Source organism: Mustela nigripes, chromosome 10, assembly GCF_022355385.1.
Source record: "Mustela nigripes isolate SB6536 chromosome 10, MUSNIG.SB6536, whole genome shotgun sequence".
Lineage (NCBI taxonomy): Eukaryota > Metazoa > Chordata > Mammalia > Carnivora > Mustelidae > Mustela > Mustela nigripes.
In genome coordinates, this window is record NC_081566.1 from 62,329,141 (window position 1) to 62,347,865 (window position 18,725).

At 44.2% G+C, this 18,725-nt stretch overlaps 1 protein-coding gene and 1 pseudogene across 1 annotated transcript in view; one reads left to right on the top strand and one right to left on the bottom strand.

Moving 5' to 3' along the window:
• Positions 1 to 5,221: 5,221 nt before the first annotated feature.
• On the bottom strand, positions 5,222 to 5,379 carry LOC132026231 (ATP synthase subunit epsilon, mitochondrial-like; annotated as a pseudogene).
• Positions 5,380 to 7,844: 2,465 nt separating this feature from the next.
• The window catches only part of SLAMF1 (signaling lymphocytic activation molecule family member 1), a 32,881-nt gene continuing 22,000 nt past the window's right edge, over positions 7,845 to 18,725 (top strand). Inside the window, exons 1-3 of the mRNA XM_059413510.1 lie at positions 7,845 to 8,246; positions 15,328 to 15,666; positions 17,549 to 17,836. Coding sequence (XP_059269493.1) covers positions 8,171 to 8,246; positions 15,328 to 15,666; positions 17,549 to 17,836 — 703 coding nt within the window. The 5' untranslated portion in view covers positions 7,845 to 8,170. The remainder of the gene's footprint in view (positions 8,247 to 15,327; positions 15,667 to 17,548; positions 17,837 to 18,725) is intronic.

Below are 18,725 nucleotides of genomic sequence, written 5' to 3' on the forward strand. Positions count from 1 at the left end.
AGGTTCAGAGAGATTGTGCAACTTGCCCAAGGTCACCCGACTTATAATTAACAGACTGGGGACTTGAACCCAAATGTCTCTGACCACAAGTGGAGTTCTGAGCCAGACTACTCTAGGGCCTCCTAAACAAGGAGTTGGAGATCTACAAACTTGAAAGCAGTTGCAAAAAAGGTAGAAGATTATGGAAGATTTTACTTACTTTCTCCTTTAAAAAAATTATTTATTTTAGATAGAGAGCAGGGTGAGGAGTAGGGGGAGAGGGAGAGAGAGAATCTCCAGAAGACCCTCCGAAGAGTGCAGAGCCTGACCCGGGGCTCCAACCCAGGACCCTAAGATCATGACCTGAGCAGAAATCGAGAGTCAGATGCTTAACTGATTGAGCCACCCAGGCGCCCCTCTTTCTTCTTTTAAAATGTTCAATACTGTATTATATTCGCAATTTTAAAAAGAAGAGACAGAACCCTAATTTTTAAAAATCCCACTTCCTACATTTCCCACTCTTAACTAGAAATATTATTTGATAAATTTATTCAGGTGGTTGATAACTAAATGTGTAAGTCCTTGTTATGGTTCCATCATTAAGGGATGTTGAGAATCATTATATTTAAAACTGATAGAATGTTTTCCTCGTGGTTAGCATGGGGTCAGGCAAGTGCATGGAGAAGAGGAAGATATTGGACTTCCTTGCTGTGTGTCATTCCAGGGTATCCCCATACTGTCCCTCTCTTCAGTTATGCCAACTAGAGTTCTTCACTCGAGTCCCCTAGTCTACAGCTCCATTTTCCAAGCTGCTCAAGTGTCCTAGCTTTTCCTTCTTCCCTGGACTTATTTCAGGTCAGCCTACATCATTGGCATGTCAGTGCCGGAATCCCACTACATTCATGGCTTGTGAGCATCTCAGAAGTTCATTCAGTGACCCATGGGGCATTCAGTCCTCCTCCCCATCTGTCTTTGTCTCTCAGGAATGTGATCACTGGTTAGGGACTGGGACTACTCAGAAAGGAATGAATCCTTTTCCCTGATGAAAAGGAATGAATCCTTTTCCTCATCAGCTTTGCAAGATGAGTGCTCAGTGGACTTGACCAAGAGCCTTCTAGAACTGCCAATGACGAGCCCTTAGTTTGAGCTTTGTATGAAGGAAAGAAGAAGGCTGACCACAGTCATCCAGGATTTGTAGCATGCTTTGCAAGTTATTGTCATGTTTATAACTCTATCTAAGAAGGGAGATCAGAGCTATGGGAGGCAGCTTTTGGCACACAGAAAAAGTTTGAGGTTGGTGACTCAACAGCACTGTTGCTGGTTCCTAAACTCGGTTCCTTCCTAGAAGGAGTGGAATTGCGTGGGCATTTCCCTCTCTGTAGCAGCTTATGCCAGTAGAAAGCAGGCCAGAAAACTATATGGCTGTCATGTAGGATAATTTGGGGGATACTAGGAAGGACCCCCAACCCTACCAAGAATGTGTCTCAAAGAGCTATGGGGACTGTGGGACAAGAGAGACTTCGTCTGTCCAGGGCAGGCCCAGAAGGAAGAGATCCCCACATATTGACTCTGAGGTCTGGAAGGAGGGCAGGAGCATCAGTGGAAGTGACAAGAGTTTGGGGAGGTAACCTCAGATTACAGATGCCCGTGGATATCTCTCCTCAACCTCTAGATTCTAGTGTTCTGACCTGGATCTGAACCCTGGAGAAGGTGCTGATGTAGGAAACATGTGGAAGACCTCGAAGATAGCAATTTCAGCCTTACAGGCTAGGTAAAGGCCAGAAGGCACTTCCAGTGGCATCTTCACAAGCCACACTGGGCCATGTCCCCAGCTTCCCTTTCTGAGCCTTGGTCACTCAGTACATCTATTTGCTCAGACGGGTGGCTACTGGCATGAACATGTTGGGCAAAACCTGGGTCTCGGTCTGGGATAAAGCCACCTCACAACCTGGTTTCCCCACTCCCCCAACCCCCAATGCCCTTCAACCCCTACAGGCCCTACCCAGGAGGGCTGTCTGCTCCACTGGTCTGCTCAGTCTCTGTAACAGACACCTGTCCCATGGGCTTCCTCATCTCACCCAACAGAGCTGAGCTACGGTGTTTTTTCCAGTGATTTCCCCGGGCTGATTTTAGACTTTGCAATCAGGTCTCCTAGGAGATGTTTCAGATTTTTGGGGAATTTTGTATTTTCATTTTGGTTTTGTGGGGTTTTTATTGTTTTTTAATTGCTTGCTTTATTTATTTATTTATTTATTTATTTATTTTTAATTTTTCTTATTCCAATGGAGGTGCTTATTATGGGCTCCAAGCAGCCAGGTAGTGTGTTCTGCCCTTGTGAGATCCCTCCTTGAGTTGCTGGCTCATGTTATAGGGGCCTCTTTGGTCAGAGGCCTTGATAAGCATAGTCTTAAGCTGGGATGCCAAGATGTTCAGGGGCAGCCCAGACACAGGCACTTTCAGGCAGGTCACTCTGCAACCCTTGCCATAAAGGGTCAGGAGGGAAAGTAGCAAATCTTAGGGGGATGTTACACCCTTCTGTTTAGGAGATAATCTCAATGTGCAGCCTACCTTAGATCGGGGGAAGGCTCTTTTCCATAGACATATGGTCTTCCTCAATCTTAGAAAGGAGTTCCATAAAGCCAAAGGGAAGGAAGTGCAGCTTTGTTACCAGTGATGGAAGTCAAGGGGAGGAAATACTGGACAGGGTTCTCCTGTCGCCCATACCTTTATCTGTGCCAGATGTTCCATGGATAACAGGCAATTGACTAACATGAGCCCAAGGATTAGTTAATGTTCTTGCCAAGTGTAATGGAAGTAGTATGGTGAATGGAGAGAGCAGAGACTCTGGAGTCAGGTAATGCAGGACTTGAATCTAGTTCTTCCATTTTGGGCACTCTGAGCCATTAGACAAGTTATTTAGCAGGTCTGTACCTCAATTTGTAAAATAGTGATAATTATACCTGCTTTTTTTTAAATTATAAAAATTAATGAAATAACATAAGTGGAAGCTACAGGCATCCAGGGAGTTTAATTAGGAGGATTTTTTTCCTCCTTACTTTCTTGAGTATTCATGGGGATAATGAATATACTCCAGAGAAAGAGAAAGAGGCTTTGACCTGGAGACAGGGTTCCCAAGTTTTGTCCAGTCCCTGCTTTCCATCACCACCAGATCTGCTTCCTTCATAGAACTGTTACAAACATCAAATAAGGTAGTGAATATAAAGGATTTTGAAAATGGACTTATGAGTGTGAGACTTTATCACTTGTACATCTTTAGTTGTGAGTTTGTTCAAATCTGCTCTTTATAGCTGATGGAAACAGCTTGATGTACCAGATACAGTACAGGATAGACTGATTTTTGAATGTTGAACCAGCCTTGCATGCCTGGGATACGTTCCACGTCGTTGAAACATAACACTTTTTATACATTATTGAATTCGATTGGACAATACTTTGTAGAGGATTTGTGTACCTATGCTCATGAGAGATATTGGCCTCTAGTTTTTTTCTTGTGATATTTTTGTCCAGTTTTGATATCAGAATAAGTTATATATTGAATAGAATAAGCTAGAAAGATAGGATAGAGTGAGTGAGTTAGTATGCATTCTGATTTGGAAGGTTATTTAATTGTTGGTTCAATTTGTTAATAGAAATAGAATTATTTAGATTGTCTATTTCATCTGTGAGTTCTGGCAAATTATGTCTTTCAAGGATTGATCCATTTTACCAATGTTATCAAATTTGTGGGCTTGAAGTTGTTCATAGTATTCTTTTATTGTCCTTTTTTTGTCCATGGGTTTGGTAGTGATGCCCCCTCTTACATTTCTGATATTAGTAATCTGTGTCCTCTTTTTTTTTTTTTTTTTAATTTATTTAGCCTGGCTAGAGGTTTACCAATTTTCTGGTCTTTGCAAAGAACAAGCTTTTGCTTTCATTGATTTTTCCCTATTAATATCTTGTTTTCAATTTCATTGCTTTCTATTCTAGTTTTTATTATTTCTTTTCTTCTGCTTACTCTGCACTTAATTTGCTCTTTTTTTTTTTAAGATTCTATTTATTTATTTGGCAGACAGAACTCACAAGTAGGCATAGAGGCAGGCAGAGAGAGAGGAGGAAGCAGGGTCCCTGCCAAGCAGAGAGCCTGATGCATGGCTCAATCCCAAGACCCTGGGATTATGACCTGAGCCGAAGGCGAGGTTTTAACACACTGAGCCACCCAAACGCCCCTAACTTCCTCTTCTTTTTCTAGTTTCCTAAAGTGAAGGCTTATATTGATTTTAGATCTTTTTTCTTTTCTATTATATGCATTCAATGCTATCAATTTTCCTTTAGGCACCACCTTTTTTTTTTTTTCCTGAATCCTACAAATTTTGATAAGTTGTGTTTTCATTTTTATTTTGTTCAAAATATTTAAAAATTTCTCTTGAGATTTCTTCTTTGGCCCATGTGTTATTTGGAAGTGAATTGTTTAATCTCCACATGTTTTGGGATTTTCCAGTTGTTGTTTTTTTCGTTGCTGTTATGGACTTCTATTTTAATCTCTCTGTGGCCTGAGAGCAGACAATGTATGATTTCCATTTTTCCAAATGTATTAAGATGTGTCTTACAGCCCAGAAGGTGGATTATCTTGGTGAATGTTCCATATGAACTTGAGAAGAATGTGTATTCTGCTGTTACTGGGTGAAGTAGTCTATAGGTGTCAGCTGATTTGTGGTGGTGTGAATTTAGTAGTGTCCTGATTTTCTGCCTGTTGGATCTGTCCATTTCTGATAGGGGGATGTTCAAGTCTCCAATGATGATAGCAGATTTATCTATTTCTCATCATAGTTCTACCAGTCTTTGCCTTATGTATTTGAAGCTCTGTTGTTAGACACATATACGTTAAAGATTGTTATGTTTTCTTGGAGAATTGACCCCTTTGTTGTTATATTATAATTTTGCTCTGTCTGAAATTAATATGGCAACCTCTGCTTTCTTTTAATTAATGTTAGCATGTTTTCTCTTTATCCATTTACTTTTAATCTTTATGTGTCTTTATACTTAAAGTAGGTTTTTTATAGATGACATAGTTGGGTTTTATTTTTGTTTTGCTTTGTTTTTTTGAATAATATTTCAATTTATTGTCATGGTTAGTCTGTGAATAAGACATGTATTTAGAGCAGATAGTTTTCAATCTGCCCTAACATGTGCCCACATATCTTCACCTGGAAAATGCAGCATTTCAAGCTTCAGTCAGAGTAGATTATTCCTTTTTCACTTTCACAACTTTTTTTTGCCGCTGCCGGAAGTCTTCTTGTCATTTGTTTCGAATTCTGTAGTCAGTGCATCTCTCACTGCTTTTGCACAGATCTGGGAGTTTCAAATGTAGTCGAGTCCAGTCTGTCACCAGTACACCATCATGATGTCTCAAGAGTGAGTGCCTCTGGCCAACTTGTAAGGACATATCTATGGGGAGCATCGTGGGCAGCCCAGCTACAGGAAGATCAGGCCTGAGCAGCAGAAAGGACAAGGCTCTGGACCTGCCAATCCTGCCACTTCTTGCCCTGGTCTACCTCTCTAATGGCCCCTGCTGTCCACCAAAAGCCAATAGGATCTTGTTTTTTGATCCATTCTGACAGTCTCTGTGTTTTAATTGGTTCATTTAGACCATTAACATTCAAAATGTTTCTTGATATTGTTAGAATAACATTACCATATCTGTTACTCTTTTCTATTTGTTGCCCTTCTTCTTTGTTTCTATTATAGCCTTCCACTCCTTTTCTGCCCTTTGTGGTTTAATTGAGGATTTCATTTTCTCTCCTTAGTACATAATCATACTTTTTTTTTAAACTTTTTTTTAGTGGTTGCTCTAGATTTTGCAATATACATTTACAACCAATCCAAGCACATTTTCAAATAACACTATACTGTTTCATGGGTAGTGTGGGATCTTATGTAAGAAAATAATCCTAATTCTTCTTTCCTATCCCTTGTATCATTGTCATTCATTTCACTTATATATAAGCATTCAGCACATATATACATAAGAAATATACATAAGCACACATAATTGAATACATCGTTATTGTTATTATTATTTTGAATAATGTGTTATCTCTTAGATCGATTAAGAGTAATAAAAATAAGCTTTTATTTTTATCTTCACTTATTCCTTGTCTCATGCTCTTTCTTTCCTTATGTATATCTGAGTTTCTGACATATATAATTTTCTTTCTCCCTAAAGAACTTCTTTGACTATCTCTAACAAGGCAGAGCTACTGACAAAACATTCCCTCAACTTCTGTTTGTCCAAGAAAGTCTTTGTTTCTCCTTTACTTTTGAAGGATAATTTCTCAGGATTTGGAATTCTAGGTTGGTGGGGTTTTTTCTTTCTCTCAACTCTTCAAATATCTCACTCTATTCTCTTCTTGCTTCCAGTCACTTTTTTTTTTTTAATTTAGGTTAAAGAAATATGCAACATCAAAGACATATATAGCAACCTCATTTACTGGTCAGTGACATTAGTGACTTTTTGCTGAATAAGACCGTAGTTGTTAAATCCTGGAATACTACTTCCTCAAATTCTGTGTTCTATTCACAACATCGAAGCTACAGTCATGATATACTTTTAAGTTTAATCTGAATTATCACCTTTTCTTTATAATTTTCTTACATCCAGAAAACCAACATAACATTAAATCAGAGCTCTGATTCTATCATTTGCCAATAGGCTCCCACCCTGGCTGATTTCAAGCTACAAACATGCTGTCATTGAAAGTAATACAGAGCCCATATGATACCTGGTATTTTATTTCCACCATAGAGATACAATAGGTGTAAATGTCCTCAAGACCATAGATAATAATAAAATGTTGTGAACTAATTAGGAAGTAATTCATTTTGAGTTTTCCCCTTAGTTATTATTCTCTCATCTACAATTAAATAAATACAGTAAATTCATATAAATCGAATTCTTAATAATGGTAATATTTATCAATCACCCAGCTTGTAAGATTCCTGAAAATTTAACAATCAGCTCTCAGTAGTTGGTACATGCTGGCTCCCACACCCCACCAGGTAGTATTTGGGAAGGATGCTTGGGTGTTAGATGAGGGAAGGAGAAAAGCAGTGAAGATAAAGGGTAAGTTCCCATATATCGCCAGGTCTTGTAACCTTAATTTCCTCAGGAAGGCCCATTGGAGAGTGCCTCAGATCTGTTAAAAAATGTTTTTTTTTTTTTTTAGATTTTTTTTTTCATTTATTCATTTGAGAGAGGGAGAGACAGAGAGAGCACAAGCTGGGGGAGCAGCAGAGGGAGAAGCAGACGCCCTGTTGAGCCAGGAGCCAGATGTGGGGCTCAATTCTAGATGTGGAGATCATGACCTGAGCCAAATACAGATGTTCAACCATCTGAGCCAACCAGATATCCCTAAAATGGACTTTAAAAACAAGAAGCTGACCTTTCAAAATCTCTTCCTGAACACTGGTAAAAGTATCTTTCCAGTATTTTCATTTTTACAGCTTAACTCGTGGAAAAGTATGTCTTTCTTCTGCCTACTTTAGTCCCTCCCCCTCTACAAAAAGTTAGACACAAGCTCTGAAATAAAGGTACCCCCTCAAACACAACCGAGAGCTCACTAAATTCTACCACACTGCGCCATCTGGGAAGTTGGATTTCTGCCAGCTGATCCACCCTTGCCTTCCCCATGTCTCTGGGGCTTTGACATCAGGACCCGACTGCGTGTGGAGGGGTTCAATGAAGTCATGGAACAAATCAGACATGAAACACAAGAACTCTTCAAAGTTTAGTCATCCAAGTTCAGCCTTGAACTAACTGACCCAGATCTGACAAGCCTTCTTTCCACTCTAAGAAGGGTTACCAGACAGAACTACCAGGGAAGGCTGGGGTTGGGAGGAGGGGGGTCAATTTCTGCTCAGGGCTGGGTTTGCTGAACTACTTTCCCGTCTTAGGCAGTCTGAGCATTTGACACGGACTTCTTGGGAACAGCAAAGTGATTTGAAGCCTAAAAGGAGATGAGCAATCTCCGACACTCAGGCAGAAAAAGTCCCAGTGATACAGGAAGCCATCTGGTTCCTGATGCATAACTAGGCGGCAGAGGCACCTCTGCCTGACACGGACCTCATTCCGTCGTGGCGTCTGCAAGCAGTTGTAGGGCTCCTCACGGGCTCCCTTCCCTCTCTTCGCCAGCTGATGGATCCCAAGAGGCTTCTCTCCTTGAACTTCCTGCTGTTTCTCTCCCTGGCTTTTGAGCTGAGCTGTGGAACAGGTGAGTGTTCATCTGTTTGAGGATGTGAGTCCCACCATTACCTGCCAGGAGTCAGCCAGACCATGGTTGGAGAAAAGTCACAGGGGCTGGGGGCTGTGGTTTGGCTGCCTCTCTCTCTCAGGGACTGGCTCTAAGTTCCTTCTGGCTCTTTCAAAGAGGAAGGAATATTGTGGGTTCCTGGATGCCAAGGCTCAGCCCCACCAATCCTAGTTTCCAAGGAAACCAGGAGCCCTCAGCCAAAGGCACAGGTAACATTGCAGACCAGGGTCTCAGGATGGGACACTCTGGTCAAGGTTCTGGTTGAGTGGTTGTTTTTGCATCTGGCAAATACCCAGGCTAAGGGGCTGAGGTGGACCGATGGAGCTTGGGAGACGATGACTCCTACTTCCCTGCCCTTGAAGGGGATCCTCACACATGTGAGCAGCCCAGCCAGAACCACGGTCCAACAACAAGGAAGGGCTATAGTGTAGAAGTGAAGTGAAAACCTCAGGCATCAGTTGAGATCAGACAGTGGCTCCAGTGTGGTCATGCTGGTGGCTACTTTCCTGGAAGAGAACCTCCCAAGGCAGTGAGATGGGGGAGAGGCCAGGATTTCTGGAAATGCAAATTGGAAACTCTCAAGGGTCTGGGGAGCTCTGGCAGTAGGGCCAGACACACAACACAGGGTTTGGGGCTGAGCTCTGCTCTTGTCTTTCTGGTTTGTGTCCCTCCTGGAGGTGAGCTGGGGTGCTCTGTAGTAGTATCAGGGCTATGAGAAAAGGTATTTGAGAAAGAAAAGCCATACAAGAAGTGGACTTTGGGCTCACTGGGAATGTTTCAGAGCCTGGAGGCTGGTTAGACTAGGGGAGGCAGCCCGGAATGGAAGTGGTATTAAGGAAGGGGGGAAATCCTGAGGCTTTGGGTGTTTTGCACTTGGGGTTTTCAAGACCGCAAATCCATTAAGGACTTTTACAGGAAAAGTCCAGAGATACTCTATGGATGTCGGAGAGGCTGTGCATGGGATCTATCTTTTACTAGACTCCTAGATAAAGAGGACCTTTCTCGACCCCCATTTCCCTCAGAATCAGGGAGACCTAGAGCTCTTGCTTTCTGAGGTCGAGGGAAGGGGTGATTGAGCTCAAGGTTCAGAAAGCCAGACTGAACCACTTTAAGCCACCACAGAGAAAGCCAAACCATCCCAGATGCACTTCATATGTGGCTACCACTTGGGGATATTTCTTAGTGACTATCAGGAGTGATGGGGTTAAACAGTGGGTTGGACTTTTTAAATCTCTGTGTTTACTTGCCAGCTAGCCAGCCTGGCCCACGGTGCTCCCATGGCACCAGGTGCTGGCAGCTGCTCCGCTGGAGGCTTGACAGTCCCTGGTCAGCAAGAAGCAGCCCAGCTCCGTGGGGTGTGTCTACCCAACCTGCAGTGCCTGTCTTCCTTGCATTCCGTTTTCTCTGAAACACGCACAAAATTTTTAGTGTTTTTATTTTTAAATACACACTCTTTTGTGAAACCCCGATTAAACACAGATGGAAATGCTTTGCAAGTGGGACAGGTCAACCATGACAGTTACTCAACCAAGAAGTGCAATTCTTGTAAAATCAGGAGCCACTCTCCTTCTTATCTCTACTCAGCTTACCTCCCAATTCCGTCAGAATTGTAGAATCAAAAGTCCACATGTCCCTTCCCCCAATAAAGTGAATTTTCCATTCCCTCAATGGCATTTAAAAGAAATAGACTTTATTTTTGGAGAAATTTTGGGCTCACAGCAAAAATGAGCAGAAGGTACCAAGATTTCCCCCACTCCCCCACATACATACTTCCCCATTATGAGCATCCCTCACCAGAGCGACGCGTCTCTTACAACTGATGAATTGCCCCAAGGGGATGTTGTATTCCTCCAGGTGGGTCCACCTCATTCACACACATGAAGGATAAGTGTGTGGGCTTCAGACTTGGCCCATCTTTGCTCACTGGGCCATTCTCTCCCAAGGTGCCGATCAAAGCTTCTCAAAAGATTTAATACTGGGATACTTTTTTCTCTAAAGATTTAATACTGGGAAATAAAGCCATCACCTTTGCATCTCCAGCACCAGACTGGAAACCATAATGGCAGGGCTGATTGGTTTTATCCATGGGTTGGTTGACTTTGGACAATCCCATTGAGTAACTATCTATTAAGGACCCCTGATGCGGCAGGCATTGTGCGAGGGGTGGGGGAAGCACAAGGAGCATCCACAGCCTCTGCCCAGGACCTGCCCCAGTATCTGGTATATCAGAGCCCTTCCACAAATGATTGTTGAATGAATAATAATAGTATGCAAAGCCTTGTTTGCTATATTAGGCACTGTTCTAAGTGCTATGTGTATTCACTTAATTCTCACACCACCCCTAGGGGATATGTTATTATTGTTACCATTACAATTTTATAGAAGAAGGAATGAGAGCCACAGAGAAGTTTAGCAGTTCCTCTGTAGTTACACAGCCTGACTTCAGAGACCTCAGTAAATGAGCCTGGATAAACTTGTGTTTGGTGGGGGTGGGAGGGATGTTAAAATTTGTCTCCAGGTCCCATGGTAAAAATTAGAATATGCTATCTGTAATTGGAGCATGTAAGTTGATTTTAATTGAATTGAAATGAAGTGTAGGAATCTTCAAAAGGTGAGAGAAGCTGATAAAACTATAGAAGGAAGTACAGGCACATGGAAGTATTTGATCTGGATAGGAACTCCTTTCATCACCTAAGTTTTCATTTAGTTTTTTTTTGTTACCTAGTTAGTTTATTGCAAGAGTATCACACATACGTCTACTTAAAACCTCAGCAGTACAGAAGGGGATGCGATGGAGACAGGACAGCAGCTATCACCAGTTCCTTGTGTGTCTTCCCAAATATATACACTGGATTATTTATAAGACTTGATGAGAGTATTCCTGATGAAGATGTCAGTGTAGAGATGAGGTGTCACGAGGGTTCAGGGGGATGGCAAGTGGTCTGCTGAGCTTGAAGCCTGGGCTCCATAGCCAAGCGTTTTCCATCTGCTCCCCTGGCAAGCGGGGAGAAGGGTCACCATCATTTCCCAGACACACTGTCCTTGTCAGGGACGTTAGAACGACGAAACAGAGTACATTCTGATTTTGGAGAGAAGGGTTCTGAGGTTCTGTGTTGCTCGCTCATTCAGTTTTTCATTCTCTTGAGCAGCATGGTTTTACTGAGTGTCTACTGTGTCCCAGGTGGGTGTAAAGACTCTAAGTGGACAAGCAGACACAGTCGCTACTCACAGAAGCTTATTCTTGAGTAAGGGTGACAGGCAAAGGATCAGAGTTAAAAGGGCAAGGAGTGATATGAAGGGGACATAGTAAGGCACTGGAGGCACAAAGCAGGGAGGCCTCGAGGAGGCTAGGGTTCAGAGGCAGAGACGGGACGGAAGGAGTTAGTCAGGGAAATAGAGGGCAGTAACCGGCAGTCAGCCCGGGACATGCAGATGCAAGTCCTCTGACTCAGAAAGACTCAGTAGCATCAAGGAAGGGGGGTGGGGAGAGAATGGCTCTTGGGAGTGCAGGTAACAGAACAAACGTCTCTTCTGGGGCCTCGCTCTGCTGCAAGAAGTGTGAGGCCTGGTAAGACCTGCCTGTGTCCTCTCCCTGAAAGCTACGGCAAGATGGCGTGAGCCCCTGTGAGCGGGGCATGACCTGGCAGTGTAAGTGGGTGGTTCTCATTAGGTAGAATCCCATCTTGAGAAGGGTCGGCCACATGGGGCTCATTTCAGGAAAATATCCATGGGCCCATGTGAATCACTCTACTTTCTAAGTAGAATTAGCCTTGAAGAAAACGAGTTGGTGGTAATGGCTATGAACGTTTCCTCCAGACTCTTGAGCAAACAGGGTTGACTGAATCACGGCCCCGCTGGAAAAGTAGCATCAGGCCGTAGGATGTTTCAGGAGTGGGGACTCCACTTGAAGGGCTCTCTGAACCACTTTAAAGTTCCCACTTGTTTTCCACTTGCTTAGCTGGTACTGGTTTCTAGACCCAGCCACTCACACGCACTCAGTTGTGAGATCACCGTTCTTCATGTGGGTTGCAGAGTGTGAAGGTTGCTTGCTGACCGAGTTTCGATCCCACTCCCCGTGCGTGAGTGTGCTGATACCACTCAGCCTGCCCTCTCATCTGTTCCTTCTTCTCTTTTTTCTCTCTCCCTTCCTATTTTATTTCATTGGTTTCTTTGGTGGTGCTGGGGGTGGTATGGGGGCCCCTCCCGATGCCATATTATATCCTCTCTTCCCCTCACTTCTCTTCATCGTTATGAGTCTCCACCAATCTCACCCTAATTTCACCCAAGTGGACTGCCCATGATTTTCTCCCCATTTCTGGATCTCTAGCCTGATACTAGCTGGGCCCTTTATGGGCCTGTGTTGGGATTTCAGAGCATTTTGATATCAAGAACATCTGGACCAGTTTGTCCAGTTCTCCATCAACCCACGTGAGCCACAAGTCAATGGTGTCCTTTCTAGGCAGTTGCACTACTCAAGCAGGTGATTTTGTTTTACTTCTCTGGCTTCCTTATCAACTAAAGCAATCTATGTTCTCTGAGTCAAGGGCTCCATTTATGAGATTTAGCTTATGGGTAAGTTCAGTTACATATTGGGCAAAGCTAAATAAGAGAGATTTGAGTCAGGTAATATAGCTTTCTGCACTCATATTTTGAACAGATATTTATTAAAAGCCTACCATACACCAACTATTGTTGTAGGTCCTAGACACAAAATTACGAACAGAATGAAATTCTTCCTTTTGAAAAGTTTGCATCCTAGCCAGGGACACAAAAATAGAATAGAATAATACACGATGTATCTTCAGACAGGGGTAAGTGTGGAATCAGAAGGGGCGCTTATTTTGTATAGGATGGTGAGAACAAGTTTCTCAGAGGAGATAACTTCTTGAGAAGAAATCTAAAATAAAGTGAGGGAGTGAGCTACCCAGATATATAAAGAAAAAGATATCCAGAGAACAGCAGAAGCAGAAGCTCTGATGTGGGAATGTTCTTGATGAGGTGTCTGAGCCAGTATGACCATAGGGCAGTGAGTGGAGAGAGAGGGCAGTAGAAGGGTCAGGGAAGGGACGGGGTTACTCAGAGTCTTTGAAGCCATAACAAGGCCTGTGGCTATTTCTTCTATGGTTGCTAGAAATCCCTGGAAGTTTCAAAGCAGGAGAGAGACAAAATCTGGCGTAGGTTTGAAAGATGAGTCGGTCTACTGTACAAATGCCAGAAGATCAGTTGGAAGCCAGTGGCCGTGCCAGGCTGTGACGACAGTGGCAGAAATGAAGGCGGCTGGAGGCGTTAGGATCGCAGACATATCCTGAAGGTAGAGCCAACAGGGGTTGTTGATGGACTCGATACGGCATATGACAGAAGGAAAGGAGTCAAGGATGATTCCAAACGTTTTGGTCTCAGAATCCGGGGGAGTTGTAATGTCGTTGGTGGGAGGGGCTATGGAGCCAAGAGTCCCTTTGCTAAGTTTGCAATGCCCTTTTGACCTCCAAACACGGATCTATGTGGGCAGTTTGGGTGCGAGGTCCATCTCTGCAGGCATTCCAGAAGCATGTTAACCCACGCACCTGGATGAGCACGGCTGGGAGAGCGGGGCTCTGAGTACTGAGTCCCAGGATGCGTCCGTATTTAGAGATCTTCAAGAGCAGCAGGTTCCAGTCGGGGAGGCTGAGAAGGAGTAGCCAGTGAAATAGGAGGGAAACCAGGAGAGTGGTATTCCAGGGGCTGAGCGAAGGCCGTGCTTCAAAGAGGCAGTGACGAACCACGTCAGGGGCTCCTGAGAAAGCAAGACGAGGATGGAGGATAGACTCGGCGCGACGGCGCACACAGTGACCTTGATGAGGATAATTCCAGTGAGCGGTAGGGAAGAGCGCCTGCTAACGTGGGTGCAGGAAAAATGAGTCAGGAAACAGAAACAGAAAATATAAACACACATTAAAGGACTTTGCAATAAGGGAAAAGAGAGAAATGAGGCAGCCGCGAGGGATGAACCTGGGGTCAGGGGAGGGGTTTGTACGAGGAGGAACGTTACAGGTTGGTATGTTGTGTGTTGATGGAAAGAACCCACAACATTCTACACCAGTAATAAAGCTGATGGTGCAAAGCATGGGGGCTATTGTAAGAGCAAAGGCCTGAGGTGGGTGAGTGCTCCATGATGGAAGAGGCTAACCTTAATGGGGGCATAGACCATCCAGCTGGGGCGGTAGGAAGTTCTCTTCTCGTTTCTTCTGCATTTTCAGTTCAGTGAGAAGCAGAGTCATCAGCGGAGGCCATGGGTTTGGGGAGAGAGGAGGTGTTACATAGTCAGCAGTAGGATCCCTTACCCTGATCTGAGAGGGTGGGGTTTTGTGTGTGTGTGTGGTTTTGTGTTGTTGTTGTGGTGGTGGTTGTGGTTGTTGTTGGCTCAGCTCTTTTGAAAAAGAGAAATAAAATAATTTCTCACCCTTGATATTAGGAACGATCTTTTTGAGAACAAGCGTTCCACAGTTTGAACACTGGGCTCACCACGCTCCTAGGTCCACGTCCCTCAGACTTTTTCTTCTTTTTCTGAAATGATGATGCTCTGTAGCCTTGGTCTCCTAGGCTCGCGGGCTCAGAATCTGTTCCAGTTGCTCTCTGACCTTCATAGTAGGTACCCAGCGGTGGTAAGAAGTCTGGTCAAGGAATGAGCAGACCTGGCTTCTAGTCCAGTTACTGGTTATGTGATTTCAGGGATGTCATTTAACTTCTCTACGTCTTAACTTCTACATGCCTTTACTATAAATCTGAGTTGATAGAATTCTCTCCCAGATCAAAGAACCCCAGTGTCCTAATTAGTCTGTACCTCTCCTTTCTAAGCAATTTTAAGATTTCCATGGGGTTTTTTCAAACATTAAGAATATAGTAGGATTGTTATGACCATTCCTATAGGCTACTAGGGACCTGGCAACCCCGAGGAGAGCCTGAGAGGAAGAGCGAGCACCTTTAATCTGTCACTCCTGATGCACAGAGAGGATGAGATTCTCAAAGAGCTCTGCAATCACCGACTTTCTTCTTCCTTGCACAGGGGAGAGCTTGCTGAACTGCCCAGAGATACCTGGGCAGTTGGGAAACAGTGTGCTGCTGCCCTTGGCATCCGGAGGCATAAGTAAGAGCATGAACAAGAGCGTCCACGTCCTTGTCACCAGAGCAGAATCGCCAGGAAACAGTGTCAAGAAGAAAATAGCTTCCCTGGATCTGCCCGAAGGGGGGTCTCCGCGCTATCTGGAAAATGGCTATACCTTTCATCTGGAAAACCTGAGTCTGGGGATCCTGGAAAGCAGGAAGGAAAATGAGGGCTGGTACTTCATGACCCTGGAGGAGAACTTTTCAGTTCGACACTTTTGTCTGCAGCTGAAGCTCTATGGTAATCCTGGGGCTTCCGCAGTCTGCACGGGGAGGGGGGCACCCGAGGTCATTTCTTACCTAAGATTTGGGCATCTCTCAGAAGCAAGGGTATCCAAGGTTGGGCGCGACTTGAAAGATCACCTAGTCCGGGGTCTTTAAACTGTGCTTTAGGAAGGGGTTTCAGAGATTCAAGTCTTTTTCATCCAAATAGCTCACTGATGGTAGTTGATTAGCACTAGTTAGCCCTACCCCATTTCTCAAAGACAAGGAACCCAGCTGCCTATGGACTACAGGGCCTGTGGCCCCAAGAGTCTCAATTTGCAACTAAGACTTGGTTTGAAAATAAGTTTTTTTCCCCCCAATTTTTAAAATGTTTGAATACCACAGATTCAACCCAATCTTTTTTCTGTTGATAAGGACACTGAAATCCAGGGAGAAGTGGTTGGCTTGTGTTTTCACGAGTCCTCGTGGGTGGTTCCCCACATGGGGGCCCAGGAAGAGGAGAGCTGAATCAATCCATGCACTGCCCGCACACCCCATGCGACCGTATCTACCTGGTGAAAAAGCACCTTTTTCTCATTGAAACAGAGGCTCTGGTTATAAGGTCACTTAACTGCAGAGCTTAAACCAGAATCTAGGTCCATCTGAACCCAAGGCCAGTGCTTTTATAAGCCTCTTTAGCTGCCAGCCCTTCTGGAATGCCCCCAGATTTTGTATCTCTTAGACCCAGAGACTCTTTGAATTTCCAGGAATCCTGACAACAGCCATGTGGGTTGTCCTGATTTCTCACAGAGAGACTTCCTTATATTTGAGCTGGTACAGAGAGCCCCACCTACCCAGCATTTCTTTGAAATACTCAGGTGCCTACAGAAAAGAGGGCAATACCCCTCTCACTCTTCCCCTAGTCCCAGCATCCCCTTCCTCCACATAGTTTATGCAGCCTCCCCTCAGCCCTCTGCCAGGTACAGAGAGTTCTGACTACTCTCAGAGGGTTGACACATCATGCATTTTCTAGAACAGTTCACTGCCTTTGTCACATCTTGTCACATAAACTCTTACCTTGGAAGACACAGTCTCTGCAACCATGATATTCTTCTCAAGTCCAAGAAAGAGGAGAGCCAGACAGCCTTAGGTTCTGATCTCAGCTTAAGTGATACTATATGAGACACTCCACCTCTCTGGGACTCCGTTTCCTCGCCTGTAGAATGGGAGTACTTATAACTAAGGTTATAATTGTTGAGAAAGTTGTTGAGAAGATTAAAGACTATGATAAATGTAAAATTCCAGAATCATGCCCATTGTACAGTAGTTATTGAATAAGTACAACTTGCTTACTTACCTTGGCTATTTCATAGATTAGAGTGAGATCTCCCCTAGTCCCCTCTGCATACCCACACAGATGCACACAGACACACATACACTCCTATACACACATAGACACATAGACACACACTCAGACACATACCCACCTACCCACACACTCCAGGTAAAACCCCACCACTGTGTCATTCTTTCAGGTCTAGAGGTAATACTTTAGCCAATGATAATTAAACCATGCAGATTAGTTTGCAGAAAATGCCACAGGTAAAAAAAAAAAAAAAAAAAAAAACAGAAGATTGGGAGCATCACCAAGAAAAAGTGGATTCCTTAACAATAGTGGTGGGAGGGAACCAGAAGATAAATTATTTTTCCCTATTTTGTCCTGAGGTCATACTGGGAAAGAGTATAGTAGAGAGAGGGATTTGGGGGAGCCAGCAGATCGCCACAGCAAATAAATCACCCTGCACACCCACAGGGAGGGGAAAATAGCATTAGGCTGTATTTTCTTCTAACAAGAAGGTCAAGTTAGAATCCCAGGGGGTTCACTTTGGTGATGGCTTCCTTCCTCCCCCTCTTGACAGAGCAGGTCTCCACTCCGGAAATTAAGGTGTTGAACTTGACGCGGGGGAATGGGAACTGCAGCTTGACCCTGGCCTGCGACGTGGAGAAGGGGGACTATGTGGTTTACAACTGGAGTGAGGAAGTGGCTACTGACCCACTGACCCCAGCCAACAACAGTACTCACCTCCTGCATCTCAACCTTGGCCCTCAGAATGTCAACAACGTCTACGTCTGCACTGTGAGCAACCCCATCAGCAGCCGCTCACGGACCTTCACCCCGAAGTCCCAGTGCAGACTAGAATCTTTCGGTGAGTGCCCTGGTGGGGGTGGGCGTGGCACATTGAGGATATGGGCTCAGTCCTCACCTGGATTAAATGATCTTCTCCCATAGCCATGGCCTCCACCTCGGTAAAACACTTTCTGTTTTCTCTATAGTTGATAAAAGCCTCCTCATGTGCATTCAGTGAATGTCCTCTGCTCATAACCACCAGGTTGGCATTGTGCTTGGTTCACACTTGAGGACAACGATAAGAAATAATGGAGCCATACCCAGAGTGCAGGCCTCCCAGTTGTGATTCTTCCTCTCCCCTCCTGTCTTGACTCCAAGCCCCCAGGATAGCTGGGTGAGAGAGTGTAGGTGGCAGGTCCCGACTCCCTTGTCCATACTCCACTAATGGTGGGACAGGTCTGCAACATCAATAAGTACTTTGACCACCCATGCACAGAAATGGAGCAGGGATGTGATACGTGATCTCTGCATCCCAGCAACACGTTCTAAAGATAAAACTTGAAACATTTGATCAATAATGAAAAGCAGGATATAATGAAGGGCCACATTTTATGGAATGGACTGTGACTCTCATAGCAAGTCAGAAGGCCAGGGGAGTCAGCTCTTGGACTGAGACCTGGACTGTGAAGTTTGGGGATAATAACAAATCATATAGTACTCTGTTATTGGCCGAGCACTTTCTATGCTATGATATCTTTTGATCCTCACAATAGCCATACCATATACATGTTATCATCATCTTCACTGTACAGATGAGGAACTTGAAGGTCGTAGCATTTAAGTACCAGCTCAAGTACAGATAAGGAACTTGAAGGTCGTAGCATTTAAGTACCAGCTCAAGTTTCTTCAAATTATAAGCAGTAGAATCAGCACCTGAACCTAGACCTTCTGACTGCTCATTCTCTGGG